The 20518-nt window shown below is 34.3% G+C and overlaps 3 protein-coding genes and 2 non-coding genes across 8 annotated transcripts; 2 read left to right on the forward strand and 3 right to left on the reverse strand.

Moving 5' to 3' along the window:
• The first annotated feature begins 117 nt into the window (after window positions 1–117).
• On the forward strand, window positions 118–5790 carry LOC140051683 (U3 small nucleolar RNA-associated protein 6 homolog). The gene is made up of 18 exons (XM_072096978.1): window positions 118–266; window positions 533–617; window positions 719–760; window positions 944–1015; window positions 1175–1243; window positions 1344–1407; window positions 1729–1847; window positions 1938–1970; window positions 2069–2280; window positions 2613–2698; window positions 2809–2942; window positions 3041–3118; window positions 3314–3446; window positions 3681–3748; window positions 3944–4021; window positions 4682–4852; window positions 5011–5083; window positions 5178–5790. Exons 1-18 carry the CDS (start codon window positions 175–177, stop codon window positions 5333–5335), a joined length of 1767 nt encoding a protein of 588 aa, XP_071953079.1. The 5' UTR covers window positions 118–174; the 3' UTR covers window positions 5336–5790.
• A 211-nt stretch (window positions 5791–6001) lies between these two features.
• LOC140051704 (uncharacterized) lies at window positions 6002–8991 on the forward strand. Of its 4 annotated transcripts, none has more exons than XM_072097012.1 (6): window positions 6002–6052; window positions 6559–6703; window positions 7396–7489; window positions 7802–7961; window positions 8253–8408; window positions 8699–8991. In XM_072097012.1, the coding sequence occupies exons 2-6, from the start codon at window positions 6564–6566 to the stop codon at window positions 8857–8859; spliced, it is 711 nt and encodes a 236-aa protein (XP_071953113.1). In that variant the 5' UTR covers window positions 6002–6052; window positions 6559–6563; the 3' UTR covers window positions 8860–8991. The 4 variants fall into 4 exon arrangements, with proteins under 4 accessions (XP_071953113.1, XP_071953099.1, XP_071953120.1 ...); XM_072096998.1 differs by having other exon boundaries at window positions 6048–6082; XM_072097019.1 differs by lacking the exon at window positions 6002–6052 and adding an exon at window positions 6061–6131.
• A 51-nt stretch (window positions 8992–9042) lies between these two features.
• On the reverse strand, window positions 9043–19917 carry LOC140051693 (eukaryotic translation initiation factor 3 subunit D-like). Its single transcript, XM_072096989.1, has 14 exons — window positions 19719–19917; window positions 19170–19215; window positions 18781–18917; window positions 18525–18671; window positions 18275–18405; window positions 17929–18061; window positions 17576–17671; window positions 17111–17159; window positions 16858–16985; window positions 16247–16332; window positions 15435–15564; window positions 10193–10335; window positions 9678–9870; window positions 9043–9454 (listed from the first exon to the last, which is right to left on the reverse strand). Exons 1-14 carry the CDS (start codon window positions 19842–19844, stop codon window positions 9353–9355), a joined length of 1647 nt encoding a protein of 548 aa, XP_071953090.1. The 5' UTR covers window positions 19845–19917; the 3' UTR covers window positions 9043–9352.
• Window positions 10023–10094, reverse strand: LOC140063707 (small nucleolar RNA R38). The gene has a single exon (XR_011847657.1). It is a non-coding gene; the product is annotated as a small nucleolar RNA R38 (small nucleolar RNA).
• On the reverse strand, window positions 16536–16605 carry LOC140063708 (small nucleolar RNA R38). Its single transcript, XR_011847658.1, has one exon. It is a non-coding gene; the product is annotated as a small nucleolar RNA R38 (small nucleolar RNA).
• Window positions 19918–20518: the final 601 nt, after the last annotated feature.

Here is a 20518-nt window from a genome sequence, read left to right on the forward strand (position 1 = left end):
ATATTATTTCAAAACGTATTTATAGTAAAACAATAATTTATTTTATAAGACATTTTTTTATTAAAATAAATTTTATGATGAGGTCACAAAGCACATGTAATTATTTGTTTATGTGTGTTTTTGTTTTTTCGGCGGATCGTGGGCCACGCGATCACTCACATTTTTTTACGGAAGATGGCTGAATTTGTACAACAAAGTATCGAAGAAGCTCTGCCAGAGCTTGAACAACTTGAAAGAGTCGGCCTATTTACAAATTCAGAGATTAAGTATGCATAGCTTTAAAATCCAGGCCGTTTTTATAAATTACCTAGGTAGGCCTTACGCTAGCCAGGCAGGGTCCGAGCGAGTTGGGTAGACCATCGCGGGCGTAGGTGCTCTTGTCCGGTAGGCCCTTTCAGTCTGGGATAGGCCTAGGCTAACTTTTGTTATATGAAAACATCGGTATAATACTCCATATAGTAGATTTTTAAGTTGTTATGTTATATTGGATTGGATATTATTTCACAAATTGAATTATAATATTGTTATGCAGGTCAATAATTAAGAAAAAAAGAAGCTATGAGTATAGGTTGGTTCGTAGACAAAAAGAAAAAGACGATTTTCTACGTTATATTCAGGTAAATATTTCTGATTTTTAGGAATCCGTAACTTAATTAAATACTCGTATAGAATTTGTAAACAATCTAAAATAACATGTACATGATTTCCTTTATTTTAGTATGAAATAAGTCTGCTGACCCTGATTAAGACGAGACGAGAGGTAAAGTACAACTGAATACCACAATGTCTGTGTGTCATATTGATAACAAAGTACAACTGAATACCACAATGTCTGTGTGTCATATTGATAACAAAGTACAACTGAATACCACAATGTCTGTGTGTCATATTGATAACAAAAAAGAAACAGAATAATAAATACATTTAATAAATTTTATTTCAGAAAATCAGATATTTTTTCAAGAAAGAGGAAATTGAGTTTAATATTGTGTCCAGGGTTGCCAGGCTATTTAAGGTTGGTGCATCATCTCACTTTCTTCAAAGTACAATAAATACTCACAATCAAGATAATATATAGAAACACGTCAAGGGACACACAAGCTTCGGCTTTATAAGTCTCAACATCAAGTAAATCACTTTTATACTTCAATAACTGTTTTGTACTTTATTTCAGAGGGCATGTACACTGTTTCCTGATGATCTCAACATTTGGTTGTCTTATATGGAATTCCTCAAAAAATGGGTAAAGTTGTTGTAAAGTCTTCTACACAATCCTGTAAATGTTCACTGTAATAATATCTATGCTTTGTATTTATCTTACTATTTTTATTTCTGTTTTACAGAATAAGAAAATAATGTTAAGCAAGATGCTAACAAAGATGCTGAAAATCCATGGCAACAATCCAGGTATGTAGTAAAATCTGTGGTAACAATCCAGGTATGTAGTAAAATCCATGGTGACAATCCAGGTATGTAGTCAAATCTGTGGTAACAATCCAGGTATGTAGTAAAATCCATGGTAACAATCCAGGTATGTAGTCAAATCCATGGTGACAATCCAGGTATGTAGTCAAATCTGTGGTAACAATCCAGGTATGTAGTAAAATCCATGGTAACAATCCAGGTATGTAGTCAAATCCATGGTGACAATCCAGGTATATTAGTGCTCTCTCACCAGGTCTGCTCACTCAATTTAATTATATTAAAATTGCTTGTTTAAATCCTAAGGTATGTGGATAATGGCATCCAAGTTTGAGATGGAGGATAACAACTCATCTGAGAATGCTCGAAGTCTCCTGCTGCGTGCCCTTCGACATCATCCAACATCTCAAAAGATATGGCAAGAGGTAATATTTTCAAAGTAGATTAAGTTAAAACTTTTCAAATGATTGTGTTTTTGTTTTCAAGGTTTTTATATTTGTTATTTTTTCTTATAGTATTTTCGAATGGAGCTTATGCACGCTGATAAAGTAAGTAAACTTACATTCAATATTTCATTCAACATTGATTGACACTTCACCTCACTAACTTTACAAATAAATCTGTAAAATGTCTTTTATTTTAATAGATACGAAAACGCTGGGCCTTGCTGAAGCAAGGGAACATGAAAACTGATGAAGAAGAGATGACAGATAATGTAATGGAAGGTCTAGCAGCCAAAGTAGTGTACAAGAAAGCATTGCAAGCCATCAGCAATGACGCCAACTTCCACATGTCCTTTATTCCTATTTTAAAGCAATTTGATTTTACACAAAAACTGGAAGATGAAATATATGCAGAGTAGGTTGACTGTATAGTTACTTCATTAAGGATAAAAATGATACAATTACCAAATCAACAAATGAGGCATATTATTAATAATAATTAGGAATTTTTAAGTGCATAAAGCGTGTATTTGCTGCACATAAAAACAAAAGTAATCCATGAAATAAATATAAAAAAAAGAAAATTAAAAATGAGAGTAACAGGCCATAAAATATATGGATCTTAACTGAGTTGAATGGTTTATCGAGGGTGAAATATTTATTAACTAGTATATAGAGTAAACATGAAACCTAGTCATTATTGTAAATACATGTTTTATCCCTGTGTAACAATGTTGTTGTTTTCAGTGTTCAAACAAGTCATCCATCAAATGAAATAGTGTGGGATGCTATTGCTAGGAGGTGTTTAACGTTGAAGACAGGTGAACAGGAGGGTAAGACAATGTACAACAACTCATAATGATCATTTGTGATAATATTAAGTTAAATTGACATAGGATAAACTTAAAAGTGAGTTAATAATTTGTGTTTTTTACTTTGCTAGAGCTAGAAGAGCAGTGTTATAAAGTGTATGAAGAGGCTTCAACAAAGTTAAATACAGACAAGATATGGTGCTTATATGCTGCCTTTTGTCTAGAAAGAATTGACCAAAATGGTTCCTCAAACCTCAAGGAAAAGGTACATAGAAAATAACATGCTTTTAAGAATTACATTATTCATTCAACATTAAGTCACCACATTATAACATGTTATACAATTTTGTTGTTTTAACTTAGAGAGCTGAGCAAGCAACACAAGTTCTAACAACAGCTGGTAAACATAGCAAATTGTCTGTAGATATTTATAACAAATGGGTGAGTTACATGATAAGTATATATATAGTAGTATATTAGGTGAGTCTATAGCATTTGTCTAAATTCAATACAAGTGTGGCATGAATTTAACCATAAAATAGTAGTATATTAGGTGAGTCTATAGCATTTGTCTAAATTCAATACAAGTGTGGCATGAATTTAACCATAAAATTCATTATTTGGTTGTTTTTAAAGGTTCGCCTATTATTGAGACTTGGTATGTTAGAAAAAGCGACAGCAACGGCTGTCATGGCAACTGAAGCATATCAAGATAGTGTGGCTTTGTGGATTCAAAGGTTAACTCTTTATTCAGCATTACTAGAAACAGGTAAGTGAGGTCAAAGGTTAACTCTTCATTCAGCGTTAATAGAGACAGGTCAGCGAGGTCATGAAATCAAACAAATAAAAAAGAAAAACATGCATATGTTTTTCCCACTGCTAAACAACTCTCATGAAATAGAACTATTACATACTAAAGTAGAAGGTTATTAAATTAATAAATAATTACTAACAAACAATGTAATATTAAAACTAAAAGTACATTTAATTAATTTAATTGTAGGAGATAAAAGTAGTAAGAAGATGATGTGTCAGTTGATTGATGAAGCGGTTATGAAAGTTAGACCTGAGGTGAGTAACCCATAATTCTTCATTTGATTAATATAACCTGAAGTTTCGGAGATAATTGTCTCATTTCCTCATTATTGTTTTCTGAACCGTGACCTTGTTAATTTCATGTGAATGATGGAATCAAGTTGATCTGTATCTTTTTACAAAAGAAAACATAATGTGTTCGCACTAAACTCTTGATTGTTGCTTTTGAAGGATGCCTTGTTGCTATGGGAATACAGTTTGAATTGGTATAAGAAGAATGATCCAGATAATGTAGAATTAATAATGGAGGTAATATACCAGACATTACTGGAGAGGATCTAATGACATATTAATGGTCTTAATACAATATTAGAAAGTGGAAATAAAAGATTTTATGAATGGATGAGGAATTTGAAAGAAATTATGAAATATAAAAATTAAAGTATTCTTTCTTCATAATATAATGATGGTGATATTCTATGGTACAATTTCTATAATAATATAACTTTAATACAGTAATAAATGGCACAAAATAGTAAAACGTGCTCTGTCTAACAATGATGAAGCATGTTAATATATTATAATACAGTAATAAATGGCACAAAATAGTAAAACGTGCTCTGTCTAACAATGATGAAGCGTGTTAATATATTATAATACAGTAATAAATGGCACAAAATAGTAAAACGTGCTCTGTCTAACAATGATGAAGCGTGTTAATATATTATAATACAGTAATAAATGGCACAAAATAGTAAAACGTGCTGAGGGTAGCCTATTTAGTTAAAAATGATCACTATAAACAAATGTGTTGGTCTTTGATTGATCTAGGGAAGGGGAGCGATAACATAATATTAATAGTCTTGTCAAAAATATATATCAAAATGGAGGATGGTGCAACCCAAGAGCTACCAGCTCACACTTGAACAATAATTGCTAAATTGAAAAACCTATTTTTATTACCTGCAGAGAGGATTAAGTGAAAAGGCTGAAATCTCAATGGTTTTTACAGAGCATTACTTAGACTGGGCTGTCTCACAAGGCATTGGTAAACTAAGGAAGGCTTACAAGAAATTGGTTAGCTCTCGACCTTTGCCACCTGCATTTTATCACAAATATATCAAAATAGAGTTGTCAGAGGTAAGTGTGTAAAGCCCTCTACACTATCAAACTTTATGTGACCAAAAAATGTGATGTGCCCATATATGGACATGATTATTATAACTACCATGTACTGTAGTGACATAAACATTTTGAAATTTACTAAGGAAAAATCTTGAAATGAATTTTTTTTAAAGGAGAATCCAAAAGTGGGAAGAATCAGAGCAGCTTATGAAGCCGCAGTTAAAGAAGCTGGCTCTACAAATCCAGGTACAGTTTGCAATCGACCATTTTAGATTCAACCAACAATTTTGATTTACTTATTGAAGCCTCAAATTGAATACCAAATTACTTTATCTCTCAGGACTATGGTTAGAATACATCCGTTTGGAAATGGATCCTGCAATGGGAAAGCCAGAGATGGTGAGCAAGCTGCATTGGCGCGCTATGAAGGGACTTGATGGAAACTACACGGAAGAGTTTGTGACTAAATACACCTTACTTCAAGCAGGCCATTTGTAAAATGAAAATATCCAAGTTTAGTATGAATGTTTAAAGGTTGAAAGAGCAATAAAATATGTATGATCAACTACTCCATTGTGTTCTCACGAGTTTAGATTTGACACTTTAATAAAACTCAATATTATAACCACAAGTACTGTACTGAAGAGGGTGTCTAGACAACTTAGATTTCAGATATATCTAGGTTTTCTAGAACAAGAAGAAGTAAAGGTGAATTTGAGCCCTGGAAAGTTAAATTGAAAGTAAAAAGTTCAATAACATTAATTTAATAACAGTTATAAGCAAAACAATGAAGGAAACAATAAAACAAATAAATATATAATTCTTGTTCACATCGAAATGTTATATAATAGGTCCTGATGTACATCAATGTAACAGAAATGAATGAATTTATAAAATAACTGGAGAAATAAGGTATTTGAGCTTTTGTTGGAAAGTCTACTCTTATCACTGAATAGATCGTTCCATTATTATAAGAGGGGCCTACAAGGCTCTAGAGCCCATTGGAAATGGCTACTGATTATTTAAAAAAAAAATTAAATGAATATGGTTTAGTTTACTATCAAGGAAGACCTGTAGGCCCAGTACTGTACTAATAAATTGTACTGTATCCCTGAACTCTGGTGGTGGAGATTTAGTGGGCGTGGCTTTAGACGGACATATCTGATTGGTCCATTTGCGCGGGAAGTGAGTAGCGATGACCCACGTGGGAGAGAAGTGCGTTTATGATTATTTTGTATTTGTACAGTAGGTCTTTATTTCAGCTAGCTAGGCTATGGTTCCATTAACTAGAACTGTAATAGGCTAACTCTATTTATTGTTTGTTGACTAGACAAATTGTAGATAAAGGTGTATTCTACCAGCCTCAGTCAGGGAAGAGTGAAAATGATTGTGCCTAGGCCAAGTAGGTCCAGTGACCTGACAATACACAATGCATTAAAAGGCAGTGAGATGGGCATACATGTTGCATTGCATGCAGTGTTGCCCTATAATACAGTAGGCCTAGAGTACTAATCTTCCTGTGGAAAATATTTGTCCATGTCAATTTTTTTTTTTGGTGTAGGAACTAAAAACCATTTAATTTGTTTTTGACCCTGGTTTTCTACCTAGTTGTACTATCTGAATACTTTAGGTTTAAATATAATATTTATCAAACAATGTACATTATGGTAGTTATAGTATAATAAAGTAATATATAGGCCTAAAAATATTTTTTTTTCCAGAAACAATGCCTTCATCTTTCTTCGAAAGCAATGATGTCGACGAGTGGAGCAGAGTATTGGGCATTTACAAACAGGTTCTACAACTTAAAGCTTCTCAAATAAAGAAACCTGGAGCAGGCAAAACTTTGATTGAGCTAGACTACTGGTAAAAATTATAAAAATAAACAGCTAACAAGCCAGTTTTAACGCTTTTGGAGCTCTATCAAACCTTGTACAGTAATCTCATCCAACCAACTAACATGCACATTAAAATAAGCAATATTCAGTATTTTAAAAGGCCCCAACCACCCCATAAATTATTTATCCCCTCTCCCCCTACACCCCAAACTAAATATGAGTATAACGTGTTAGGGACTTTGATATACATTTGTACTGTAGTACTATCTATACAAGTATACATAATTATACAGTTATTATAAGTTTGTTTTTTTTATAAAGGTACCAAGAAGAGTTATTATAAGTTTGTTTTATTATAAAGGTACCAAGAAGAGTTATTATAAGTTTGTTTTATTATAAAGGTACCAAGAAGAGTTATTATAAGTTTGTTTTATTATAAAGGTACCAAGAAGAGTTATTATAAGTTTGTTTTATTATAAAGGTACCAAGAAGAGTTATTATAAGTTTTTTTTTTATAAAGGTACCAAGAAGAGTTATTATAAGTTTGTTTTATTATAAAGGTACCAAGAAGAGTTATTATAAGTTTGTTTTATTATAAAGGTACCAAGAAGAGTTATTATAAGTTTGTTTTATGATAAAGGTACCAAGAAGAGTTATTATAAGTTTGTTTTATTATAAAGGTACCAAGAAGAGTTATTATAAGTTTGTTTTATTATAAAGGTACCAAGAAGAGTTGAGTGGTGAAATCCAAAGCAGAAAAGATAAATACCTAACACATGCTGAACTGAGCAAACTAATGAAATGGAAACTGGCAGTGAGTCTCCTGTAGTTCTCTAGCTACATATAAAGTTTTTTAATCAGTGGCTTACGGCTAAACCCAGGGGCCCCGGAGCTTATGGAGGCCCCTGAGCAGTGCCAAGAGGAAAAAATCAGGCATTAAATTATGAAAAAGCTAAAAAACGCCCAAGGCCTCCAGCGTTTAGGGTTTCTAAACCAGGGGGATCAGACATCTGCGTTACACTGTTTCCAATGTAGTACTGTACCAATTTCAGAAATTGTCCAACCTCAACTTATAATTGACTGATATAAATCTTAACAGAAAAGTATTTTCATCATTCATTTTCAGAGAGGTAAATTCCGTCCACGTCTCACTGAGCTTGTACAGACCAACAGTCCTGAGTTAGTGGAGACAACAAGCACAAAGGCATTCAAGAACCTTCCAAACATAAAAGCTGCTATTAAGGACCTTGTTGTCCTCAAAGCAGTAGGACCAGCTACAGCTTCAGGTATTACTGCAGCATTGTACCAATCAACATAATTAAGGAATTTGTTTTGCCATTTTTTATCATATGGTTAATAATTTCAAATGTTGAGTCAGAACTCAATAAAGTATCTTCTTGCATCAAATAGTGTTTACCATTTGTAAAAAAAATGTATATATATATGCAATGGAATGCAATGCATACTAAGTTATACATGTTTGTGGGCTTAATGGAGCAGCCAATATGGTAACCAAAATACTTCTCTAATCTTTAGTGTTTTATATATGCATAGTTAATGTATTGTTTCTTTGTCAGCAATTTTGACAGCAGGAGCACCAGACCAGGTAGCCTTTATGGCAGATGAAAGTATGCTATCAATTGCAGGTCTAACCCCGCTAGAATACACAGCTAAACATTTTGATAAATACATGAAGAGCATTGAAGAATGTGTTAGCAGGTTAAATAAAAAAGGTGAGAAAGGGGAATTGGGATAATTTAAGTAATTGCCAGGAAAGCATTAGGTATTTATCAAAAAGACTACTTTTACGATGGGTTGAAACTATTATTTTGTTTGTCTGCACATGAATACAGTAGTCTGGATTCCAGACGGACTTAATATTAGTAAAATGATATATATTTTGGCACAAATGGCGTTTCATATGTATACTACTTGAGCTTGTAAAAATTTCAGACAAAAATCTATGAATACAGTAGCACTATTTTTAAATATATCAAAATGAAACTAAACTACTTTTATTTAGACCCAGAAAAGAAGTGGACTCCTCACAAAATAGAAATAGCCTTGTGGACACATCACATGGCAAATAAACTGGATCCAAGCATGTTGGAAGTTAAAGGGAAAAAAAGGAAATCAACAAAAAGTGACGGAGAAGACTTGAAAAAGAAAAGCAAAGATTCATAAATTCACAGCAACACCTTGCTTTCAACAACTATTAAACAATTTTGAAATAAATAAGTTGAAGTTAAAAACATAAATATTACTTTAGAAAAATTAAAAAGAGAAAGCAACATATTGTAATGATATTGATAATTTATTGAATTGAAATAATGGTATACATTGTTAAATAATATGATTTAAAAGAAGACATTAAAATAATCTGTAAATAATCTGTCAGTGCTTCAAACAAAGCCTGCGAGTATTATTGTTATACTGCATTAAAATAAAAATGACAACGCAGTATAGCTCTATCTATCTGTCCACACTATCAAAGATTATGTGACAAAAAGAATGTGATGTGCCCATATATGGACATGGTGATGATATCGCTACCATATTTGAGCACACATTTTTTTGTCAAAATAGTTTAATAGTGTAGACAGAGTTTAAATAAAGTATACTTCAATTAATTAAGAGTGGAATTGTTGGGATATGTGACAAATAGAAATATTAGTGATTATTCATCATCGCCATCATCCTCATTTTCGTCATCACCATCCTCGTCTTCTTCATCAGAACTGAATGTACTGTCTGGGATGTTGTAGATTCGAATCATTGGCTGAAAAAGAACAAAATGTTGTCAACGAATGTCATTGGAATACAACTTTGAAAACTATCTATCTATCCACTATAATGATAATAATAATGCGACATTTATATAGCGTTATTTTGTAAAGATCAGAGTGCTTTGAGTGTTTGTTGATTATTATCTAGACTCTGAGGAGCAGGAAATAAGCTAACCAAAGACAACCCAATAATGATGGTTGTAATTTTTGACTAACCTTATTAGGATCTTTAAGAATGAGATATTTGCCTTCATCCAGCTTAAAACAGAGATCTATAATACACCTCAATATCCCCCAAGCGTTGTCCATGTTTAAGTTGATCTGTGCTGCTAACTCACTTGGTTTGAACTGCTGTGAGCCTAGGATGACATGCTGAGACGAATCCTTGGGATTGACACGTGAAACATACCTTCACAGGTAACAAATATGACAGCATTATTAAGTGTTTATGCACGATACTGCAATGGTACTTATGTACAGTATGTGTTTATTTTTTCCACCCACATATTTTAATGACTACCAGATCAGTTGCAACATAATGATGTTTAGAAAGTAATAAATATTTATCTCAGATATAATAGTATCCACATATTAACTTTAAGACAGGGATAACAAATAACATCATTGATAACAATTTATTGATTTGACACAGAAGCCATCAACATCTTCAAATGCTGCTTCATTTCTGTTTTTTTTTATACCCAGAATACCAAATACTGCACCATACTTACCCAAATTTGATATAGTCAGAGCCAGCCATAAGAGCACACATTGTCCACTTGGCCAGCTTAAAGCTGTTGTTCTTTACTTCAGTAGCTAGCACTGCACCTCGCTGACTATCTAGTTTCTGACGCCACTCAGCTGCAGCTGTTGCCTGGTAACAAGAACGCAATCAATTGTTTAAGTTTAAATCAGCAGTTACATGAACACTGTTACACAGTTACATAGACAGTGATAGCCAGTGGAGTAGTAGACTCAGGCCCTGTTCAGACCCATGGCGTTAGACCGTTTTAGCGTACAACGTTACTATCAAGGTCACGTTACAAACCGCAGAGAAAAAAACGAGGTGTTCAGACCCATAGCGTACGATTATCGTTACAACGGAAGTACGTCATCCAAGTTGTTTCTAGTTGCATATTCATGTGCTCTTACCCACGTGTTTTCATCATTATTTCCACTGTATACAGGCCTAGATCTCAGCCCTACAATTATGACAAAATTTGCCGTAAATAAAACATACCTCAGCATTTATTTAAGAAAAATATAGTAAAGCCAAATTTCTGTTTCTATTGTTTTTATTTTGTAGTAAAAAACATTTTCCCCAGGCTCTTGTGTTACGAAAATAAAGCAGGCCTCGTAATGATGAAGAAAAAAATGATTGTGATTAGTCTATCCAGTCCAGTCAAAGATTATATATTCTTTGGTCCAGTCGGTTGAAAATAACCCTTAACTTGTTAATAAAAGGGAAACAGCTCCCCTTGTTTGTTTACTGATTTTTTTAGGAGTTAGGGGGTTTTCAGCATTAAACTTGTCCAGTCTAGTCTGCCTTGTATGAATGAGTGACTTGATGTCCCAGGCTAGTTTTTAGCTTGAATGAAATGCGTGAATGGCTCTAGGCCTAGCTAGGCCTAAAAGCGGATGGGATCGTAGTCCCTATGTTTAAATACAAGGTGCATGTATTTATGTCATTTGTTAGAAAATATAATGGTAATCAGTTGATAATAGTTTGTAGCCTTTGTAACAGTTGTATTTGTAGTGTAGTTAGGCCTTATTTATTCTGGCCTTTTTGTTATTGAAATCCATCTCACACATTGACGATACAAGATGTCAGCCTAGGTCAAACCTTGTTTCGCGTCATAACAGGAAACGTTCTGATTGGATACAACGTTGACTTACAGTAGCATCGTACGCTAAAACGGTACTATCAACCGTTTTCCACTACAACGCTACAACCGTTGTACAACGCGTTGTACGCTAATCCCCAACTGTTCAGACACACATTCTTTTAGCGTCGTACGCTAAAACGGTCTAACGCCATGGGTCTGAACAGGGCCTTAAACTATACATAGACAGCGATAGCCAGTGTAGTAGTAGACTTCAACTATACATAGAGAGCGAGAGCCAGTGGAGTATTAGACTTCAACTATACATAGACAGCGATAGCCAGTGGAGTATTAGACTTAAACTATACATAGACAGCGATAGCCAGTGGAGTAGTAGACTTCAACTATACATAGACAGCGAGAGCCAGTGGAGTATTAGACTTCAACTATACATAGACAGCGATAGCCAGTGGAGTATTAGACTTCAACTATACATAGACAGCGATAGCCAGTGGAGTATTAGACTTCAACTATACATAGACAGCGATAGCCAGTGGAGTATTAGACTTCAACTATACATAGACAGCGATAGCCAGTGGAGTATTAGACTTCAACTATACATAGACAGTGAGAGCCAGTGGAGTATTAGACTTCAACTATACATAGACAGCGAGAGCCAGTGGAGTATTAGACTTCAACTATACATAGACAGTGAGAGCCAGTGGAGTATTAGACTTCAACTATACATAGACAGCGAGAGCCAGTGGAGTATTAGACTTCAACTATACATAGACAGCGATAGCCAGTGGAGTATTAGACTTCAACTATACATAGACAGCGATAGCCAGTGGAGTATTAGACTTCAACTATACATAGACAGTGAGAGCCAGTGGAGTATTAGACTTCAACTATACATAGACAGCGAGAGCCAGTGGAGTATTAGACTTCAACTATACATAGACAGCGATAGCCAGTGGAGTATTAGACTTCAACTATACATAGACAGCGATAGCCAGTGGAGTATTAGACTTCAACTATACATAGACAGCGATAGCCAGTGGAGTATTAGACTTCAACTATACATAGACAGCGATAGCCAGTGGAGTAGTAGACTTCAACTATACATAGACAGCGATAGCCAGTGGAGTATTAGACTTCAACTATACATAGACAGCGAGAGCCAGTGGAGTATTAGACTTCAACTATACATAGACAGCGATAGCCAGTGGAGTAGTAGACTTCAACTATACATAGACAGCGAGAGCCAGTGGAGTATTAGACTTAAACTATACATAGACAGCGATAGCCAGTGGAGTATTAGACTTCAACTATACATAGACAGTGAGAGCCAGTGGAGTATTAGACTTAAACTATACATAGACAGTGAGAGCCAGTGGAGTATTAGACTTCAACTATACATAGACAGCGAGAGCCAGTGGAGTAGTAGACTTCAACTATACATAGACAGCGATAGCCAGTGGAGTAGTAGACTTCAACTATACATAGACAGTGATAGCCAGTGGAGTAGTAGACTTCAACTATACATAGACAGCGATAGCCAGTGGAGTATTAGACTTCAACTATACATAGACAGCGATAGCCAGTGGAGTAGTAGACTTCAACTATACATAGACAGCGATAGCCAGTGGAGTATTAGACTTCAACTATACATAGACAGCGAGAGCCAGTGGAGTATTAGACTTCAACTATACATAGACAGCGATAGCCAGTGGAGTAGTAGACTTCAACTATACATAGACAGCGAGAGCCAGTGGAGTATTAGACTTAAACTATACATAGACAGCGATAGCCAGTGGAGTATTAGACTTCAACTATACATAGACAGTGAGAGCCAGTGGAGTATTAGACTTAAACTATACATAGACAGTGAGAGCCAGTGGAGTATTAGACTTCAACTATACATAGACAGCGAGAGCCAGTGGAGTAGTAGACTTCAACTATACATAGACAGCGATAGCCAGTGGAGTAGTAGACTTCAACTATACATAGACAGTGATAGCCAGTGGAGTAGTAGACTTCAACTATACATAGACAGTGATAGCCAGTGGAGTAGTAGACTTCAACTATACATAGACAGCGATAGCCAGTGGAGTAGTAGACTTCAACTATACATAGACAGTGATAGCCAGTGGAGTAGTAGACTTCAACTATACATAGACAGTGATAGCCAGTGGAGTAGTAGACTTCAACTATACATAGACAGCGATAGCCAGTGGAGTAGTAGACTTCAACTATACATAGACAGTGATAGCCAGTGGAGTAGTAGACTTCAACTATACATAGACAGCGATAGCCAGTGGAGTAGTAGACTTCAACTATACATAGACAGTGATAGCCAGTGGAGTAGTAGACTTCAACTATACATAGACAGCGATAGCCAGTGGAGTATTAGACTTCAACTATACATAGACAGCGATAGCCAGTGGAGTATTAGACTTCAACTATACATAGACAGCGATAGCCAGTGGAGTATTAGACTTCAACTATACATAGACAGCGATAGCCAGTGGAGTATTAGACTTCAACTATACATAGACAGCGATAGCCAGTGGAGTATTAGACTTCAACTATACATAGACAGTGAGAGCCAGTGGAGTATTAGACTTCAACTATACATAGACAGCGAGAGCCAGTGGAGTATTAGACTTCAACTATACATAGACAGTGAGAGCCAGTGGAGTATTAGACTTCAACTATACATAGACAGCGAGAGCCAGTGGAGTATTAGACTTCAACTATACATAGACAGCGATAGCCAGTGGAGTATTAGACTTCAACTATACATAGACAGCGATAGCCAGTGGAGTATTAGACTTCAACTATACATAGACAGTGAGAGCCAGTGGAGTATTAGACTTCAACTATACATAGACAGCGAGAGCCAGTGGAGTATTAGACTTCAACTATACATAGACAGCGATAGCCAGTGGAGTATTAGACTTCAACTATACATAGACAGCGATAGCCAGTGGAGTATTAGACTTCAACTATACATAGACAGCGATAGCCAGTGGAGTATTAGACTTCAACTATACATAGACAGCGATAGCCAGTGGAGTAGTAGACTTCAACTATACATAGACAGCGATAGCCAGTGGAGTATTAGACTTCAACTATACATAGACAGCGAGAGCCAGTGGAGTATTAGACTTCAACTATACATAGACAGCGATAGCCAGTGGAGTAGTAGACTTCAACTATACATAGACAGCGAGAGCCAGTGGAGTATTAGACTTAAACTATACATAGACAGCGATAGCCAGTGGAGTATTAGACTTCAACTATACATAGACAGTGAGAGCCAGTGGAGTATTAGACTTAAACTATACATAGACAGTGAGAGCCAGTGGAGTATTAGACTTCAACTATACATAGACAGCGAGAGCCAGTGGAGTAGTAGACTTCAACTATACATAGACAGCGATAGCCAGTGGAGTAGTAGACTTCAACTATACATAGACAGTGATAGCCAGTGGAGTAGTAGACTTCAACTATACATAGACAGCGATAGCCAGTGGAGTATTAGACTTCAACTATACATAGACAGCGATAGCCAGTGGAGTAGTAGACTTCAACTATACATAGACAGCGATAGCCAGTGGAGTATTAGACTTCAACTATACATAGACAGCGAGAGCCAGTGGAGTATTAGACTTCAACTATACATAGACAGCGATAGCCAGTGGAGTAGTAGACTTCAACTATACATAGACAGCGAGAGCCAGTGGAGTATTAGACTTAAACTATACATAGACAGCGATAGCCAGTGGAGTATTAGACTTCAACTATACATAGACAGTGAGAGCCAGTGGAGTATTAGACTTAAACTATACATAGACAGTGAGAGCCAGTGGAGTATTAGACTTCAACTATACATAGACAGCGAGAGCCAGTGGAGTAGTAGACTTCAACTATACATAGACAGCGATAGCCAGTGGAGTAGTAGACTTCAACTATACATAGACAGTGATAGCCAGTGGAGTAGTAGACTTCAACTATACATAGACAGCGATAGCCAGTGGAGTAGTAGACTTCAACTATACATAGACAGTGATAGTAGACTTCAACTATGAAGTTTGCTCCTAAATGGAAGAAGAACGGTGTAAACAATGTGGCAGAAAATTCTAACCTTAGTGTCCCATTCATTAAGAGTCTTGATATTGATAAAGTTAGTCTCCCCAGACGAACCAATCAGCACGGCATCATGTTCACACCTGACTATGAGGTCAATGTCATCTCCTAGCTCCCACTTACGATACCTAGAAACAAAATACCAGAATTTTATAGCAGTTATTAAAGAGAACATAAAAGAAAAACTTTCAAAAGACATGAACAGCAAATTAAAAAAATACAATGTTTAATTGAATAAACTAAGGACATTTAGCTTATTGTGTAACATTCAGTTTTATTATCTCAGATATTTAGTGTCCACATAATCATTTAAGACAGGGATAACAAATAACATCATAGATAAGAATTGATAACAAATAACATCATAGATAAGAATTGATAACAAATAACATCATAGATAAGAATTGATGACAAATAACATCATAGATAAGAATTGAAAACAAATAACATCATAGATAAGAATTGATAACAAATAACATCATAGATAAGAATTGATAACAAATAACATCATAGATAAGAATTGATAACAAATAACATCATAGATAAGAATTGATAACAAATAACATCATAGATAAGAATTGATAACAAATAACATCATAGATAAGAATTGATAACAAATAACATCATAGATAAGAATTGAAAACAAATAACATCATAGATAAGAATTGATAACAAATAACATCATAGATAAGAATTGATAACAAATAACATCATAGATAAGAATTGAAAACAAATAACATCATAGATGAGAATTTATCTTGTTTTTTTCTATGTTAAAGACACACACTATCTTATAACCCAACAACATACCTGTAGGCAACAGAAGCTACTTCTCCTTCATCGTCATCGGTGATGAATGGATTTGGTTTATCGAACTTGAATTTTTTTTCCGTTCCCTAAAACAATAAAAAAAAATTTTTTTAAAGGACAAATTTATGAGTAACACTCTAAAATAGACCATTAGTATGCATCAATGTGCTGTTGGCCGATATGATTCAGATTCCTTTTATTATATAATTATAATGCAAATTACAGTGGCTTGCCTTAAATAAATATAAAGGGGGAAAAAATTATTTTGTTATAATATATAATACAGTAGTCAAGATTCAGCATTTATTGTCCACAACTTTGTTTTCAGACAGGGATAACAAATATCATCATACTCTTAACTGTTACATTAGGAAAAAAAACATGGTGATTTGATTTGATCAATTCAAGTAGAAATTGTATACAATTGTCTGGTGTGCAATGAGCATGTATCTATATGTCTGGTATTACATACCACACCTAGAACTTGGTTCCATTTCTGGTGTAAAACGTTGTTTTGATTCATTCTTAGTTTGACTGTTCCTATTGTTATTTCTGATACTTATACCTTAACAACTGTGATTACTAATTACATTATTGAATATAGTGTTTACCTTTAAACATTGTTGAGAAAAGTTATGATTTATAAAAGTTGCTTCAAGCGCTAAGTTGCGTGGAGCATTTGTGTGAACTCCCTCTTCTTGTGGTGGTGTCAATGCTGTCTCATTCACAGTAAGTAAGTCTACATAAAATACAAAACAAGTCTGATTACCATTGTAACATAACTAAATAACTTTCCAAGAAGTTACATACATTTTATTTTTAATACCGTAGGCTTATTTATATTAAACAAAATTATGTTCTTACCAAATTCTGAATTGTCTCTCTTGTCAAAGAAAAGTTTGTCACCAACACGCTATAAAAATAAAACAAAAAAAGTGTTTCAGTAATAGTGCGGTTGGTCTCAAGAACTTAAACACTATTCTTTAGTAATAGTGTAAAACACTGTGCTTTAGGTATAATGGAGTTGAGGTACAGAGTAGTTTCAGAATGTTACTGTCTACAGTTTTTTTGTTTTCAGACAGGGATAACAATACTCATCATGTAATCTACTGTTACATTTACAATATTTATGTTTTTTTGTCTCTATTACATTAGAAAATGGAAAACCTCTACCAGTATATCAAAAATAATGTGAAATAGCCTTTAAGAAGTCTTAATGAACCTAAGTCAATATTTTCCAATTATATGTCAACAGCGCCACAATGATTCATAAAATAGATTTTTGTAGTAAGAAAGTAAAAGGCATTTGGTTATTTTTGTTTTACTTACTTGTACAACAATATCCCATGAGTAGTTGGATCTGGTACTACACATCATGGTAGCCAAGATGATGTCGGTTGCAAAAACATTTCCTTGTGGTACAAGCTAAAAACAAACATGACAAACGTTGAAGAAAACTCATATAATGTAAATTAACATATTCAAAGTAGAAATCAACATATTCAAAGTAGAAATTAGCATATTCAAAGCATAAATTAACATAGTACAGTAATCAGGTGTATAGTTTCCACATCTCTTTGTTAAGACAGGGATAACAAGTAATCATCACATTATGTACTGCTTCAGTTAGTTAGTAAAAATAGAATTTAAATTATTTTTGTATGAAAAAAATAAAAGTATACCTTTCTAATAAGAGGGTCATCTGTTGTAGTGACCTTGTGAAAGATCCGATTGACCCTGGCTAAACGCTTTTCATTCTTGGTTGTGATACGATCGTATGCTTTATCATACTGCTCCACCTCGCCACAAGTAATGCTGAAAAAATGTGCTTTGAATTATTATTTGGAAAATACTGCATTTATACAACATTTAATTCAATTCAATAGTAGAACATATTACAGTAATCAGGTGTATAGTTTCCACATCTCTTTGTTAAGACAGGGATAACAAGTAATCATCACATTATGTACTGTTTCAGTATTACCTAGGTTGCTTCTAATTCTATAGTTTATTGCTGCAGTTGCTTACATGTCTTTTGGACTGGAAACATCTGGAAGCCGAAGCTTACTGAGGCGAGGGAAGTCCATTTCTTCAACAACTTGCCATTCATTGCGAACTTGCACAGAAGCATCTCTGGTCTTAACTTGATTTTGTTGTTGCTTAAATAATAAATAAAAATACAATTATTTATTGTTATTATTTACCTGTACATCTTTTTTTCCCCTGCAAATACTAAGTACAGTTAAAAAAATTACAAACTTATATATTATTAACTTACATAACGATTACGGTTCCATCTTGATTTGCCAAATTGCTTCTGCAGACGTCGCATTTGTCGTTGTCGTTCTTTCTGTGCTTTTGTCAAAGACTGTGGATTGCTAGTGTCTTTCTGTTCTCTGCGTTCTCTTTCACGCCTCAAGTTACGCTGAAAAATATTTAAAAAGATAAGAAACAATCTGCTAAATGAGACTGAGCAGAAGAAAATATTTAGTTGTGTTTTTACAGCTCAGTAAACTCTCATAAAGTTTGAATACCTGATTAAACTTAAGTCTGTTCCTAAGATAGATAGGTTTCTGTATCTTGGACGAGTCAACAAGCTGGAAACTAGACTCATCTTGCTCATGGTAGTACGAGTACTGAGTTCCTGAACCAAACTGTGTTTGGTAGCGACCTGAAACATGACAGAAATGGTTGGTATAAAAACTTTAATTTGGCCATAGCATAGGCAAGCAGACAATTTCTTTGAGTGAGAATGAGATTTATAATAAAGTATCCGTGAATTATAATAATGTACATTTTAGCCTCTTTAATACATGGCCCAGTCAAAATGCCTTTCTTTCCTTTTTGTTTGTATACATGTTAATCCTTTTCCAGCGCTGGTTGGAATATAAATCTGGCATAACAAAAATGCTAATAAAATTACCTAAATATCTCTTATCTGTATATGTGGCACCAGTCCAGTCAGATACCTGCAAAACAAATACAAATTTAAGATGAATTTATGTTAATTATCAAATTATTTCATGTATCTAAATCTATCAATTTACTTTTAGAAATAGAATATTGCAAAATATGCCTATCTAGAAATAGGCTAGATAGAGATATGCATTTGTAACCTGCTCTAAAAACAATTATATTATTTTCAATAGCGCCTAAGTAAGGGGGAAACGCTACTAGCCTAGTTTACTATAATACCCTACTACTACTACTAGAATATAGCATATACTCTTGTCAGGCTATTTATTTTTAGCAATAATTAGGCCTACTAGTAGTACTAGTAGTCAGGCAGGCCTATTTTAGTATTAAATTATTATTATTAAAATATTAATAACGGCCTAGAATTAATCTTAATTTCAAGGCCTAACTAAACAGCCAGATTCAATTTTCTATCACAAATTCACACACGGCCACGGGTCGGTATTCCACTGGCACTCAGCACGTCAGCACTGGTCACACGGCGCGGAGAACTTACCTTTCCCAGACGGTCGCCTTTTGAAAAGGGTTGATATGGAATATCTTTGAACTGATCTGGTAAAGTACAGGGTCCCCAGCCATCTGGGTTCTCTTGGATTGTGGGTGGCACAAAACTAATACTCATTTTAATGTATTTACCACAAAAATATTGATTTAAAATACGCCTTAAACAGGCAGCATGCCGTATGCTACTCAGAAATCCGAGAGAGAGAGAAAATCATACGGTGGATTGAGCAAAGTAAAAACTAATGAGTTTTATGATAATACAATCGTGATAGACCGCAAGCATTCTTTTCTTTAGTACATGCGTTGTCTGCTGCAGCGCAAAAGTGCGGCAAATAATGAGGGCGTACTGACAATTTGAGTTGAGCTATAAAATAAATAATTACTACCTCAGTGAAACTGTTTTAATTAGTACGGAAAGACGCTAATGATATTAGTATAATAAATAGCTATATAATTTAATGAAAAAAAGGACAGAAGTTTCGGCAACCAATCATTAAACTGTTTTTTTTGTAATTAAATTTAGTATTATAAACGCTCTTTTTAAAAAGTTAATTCATTGTCATCATCATCCATCATGATCAAGCTCGGTCACTTAATTAATTTAATAAATTCTTGAAGTAGTGTTTGTATATTATAATAGTGGTTTTTGTTGAAATATATATGCTAGTCTAAATTTACTAAATAGTGGAAACTTATACCGCCAATTGTTTTTAGTACCATTGTTAGTAGGACGTGATCACTATAATTAGCTAATAGATAACTAATTGGTCCTCTCACCATGATTTTTTTTAT

Source organism: Antedon mediterranea, chromosome 1 (genome assembly GCF_964355755.1).
Source record: "Antedon mediterranea chromosome 1, ecAntMedi1.1, whole genome shotgun sequence".
Taxonomy (NCBI): Eukaryota; Metazoa; Echinodermata; class Crinoidea; order Comatulida; family Antedonidae; genus Antedon; species Antedon mediterranea.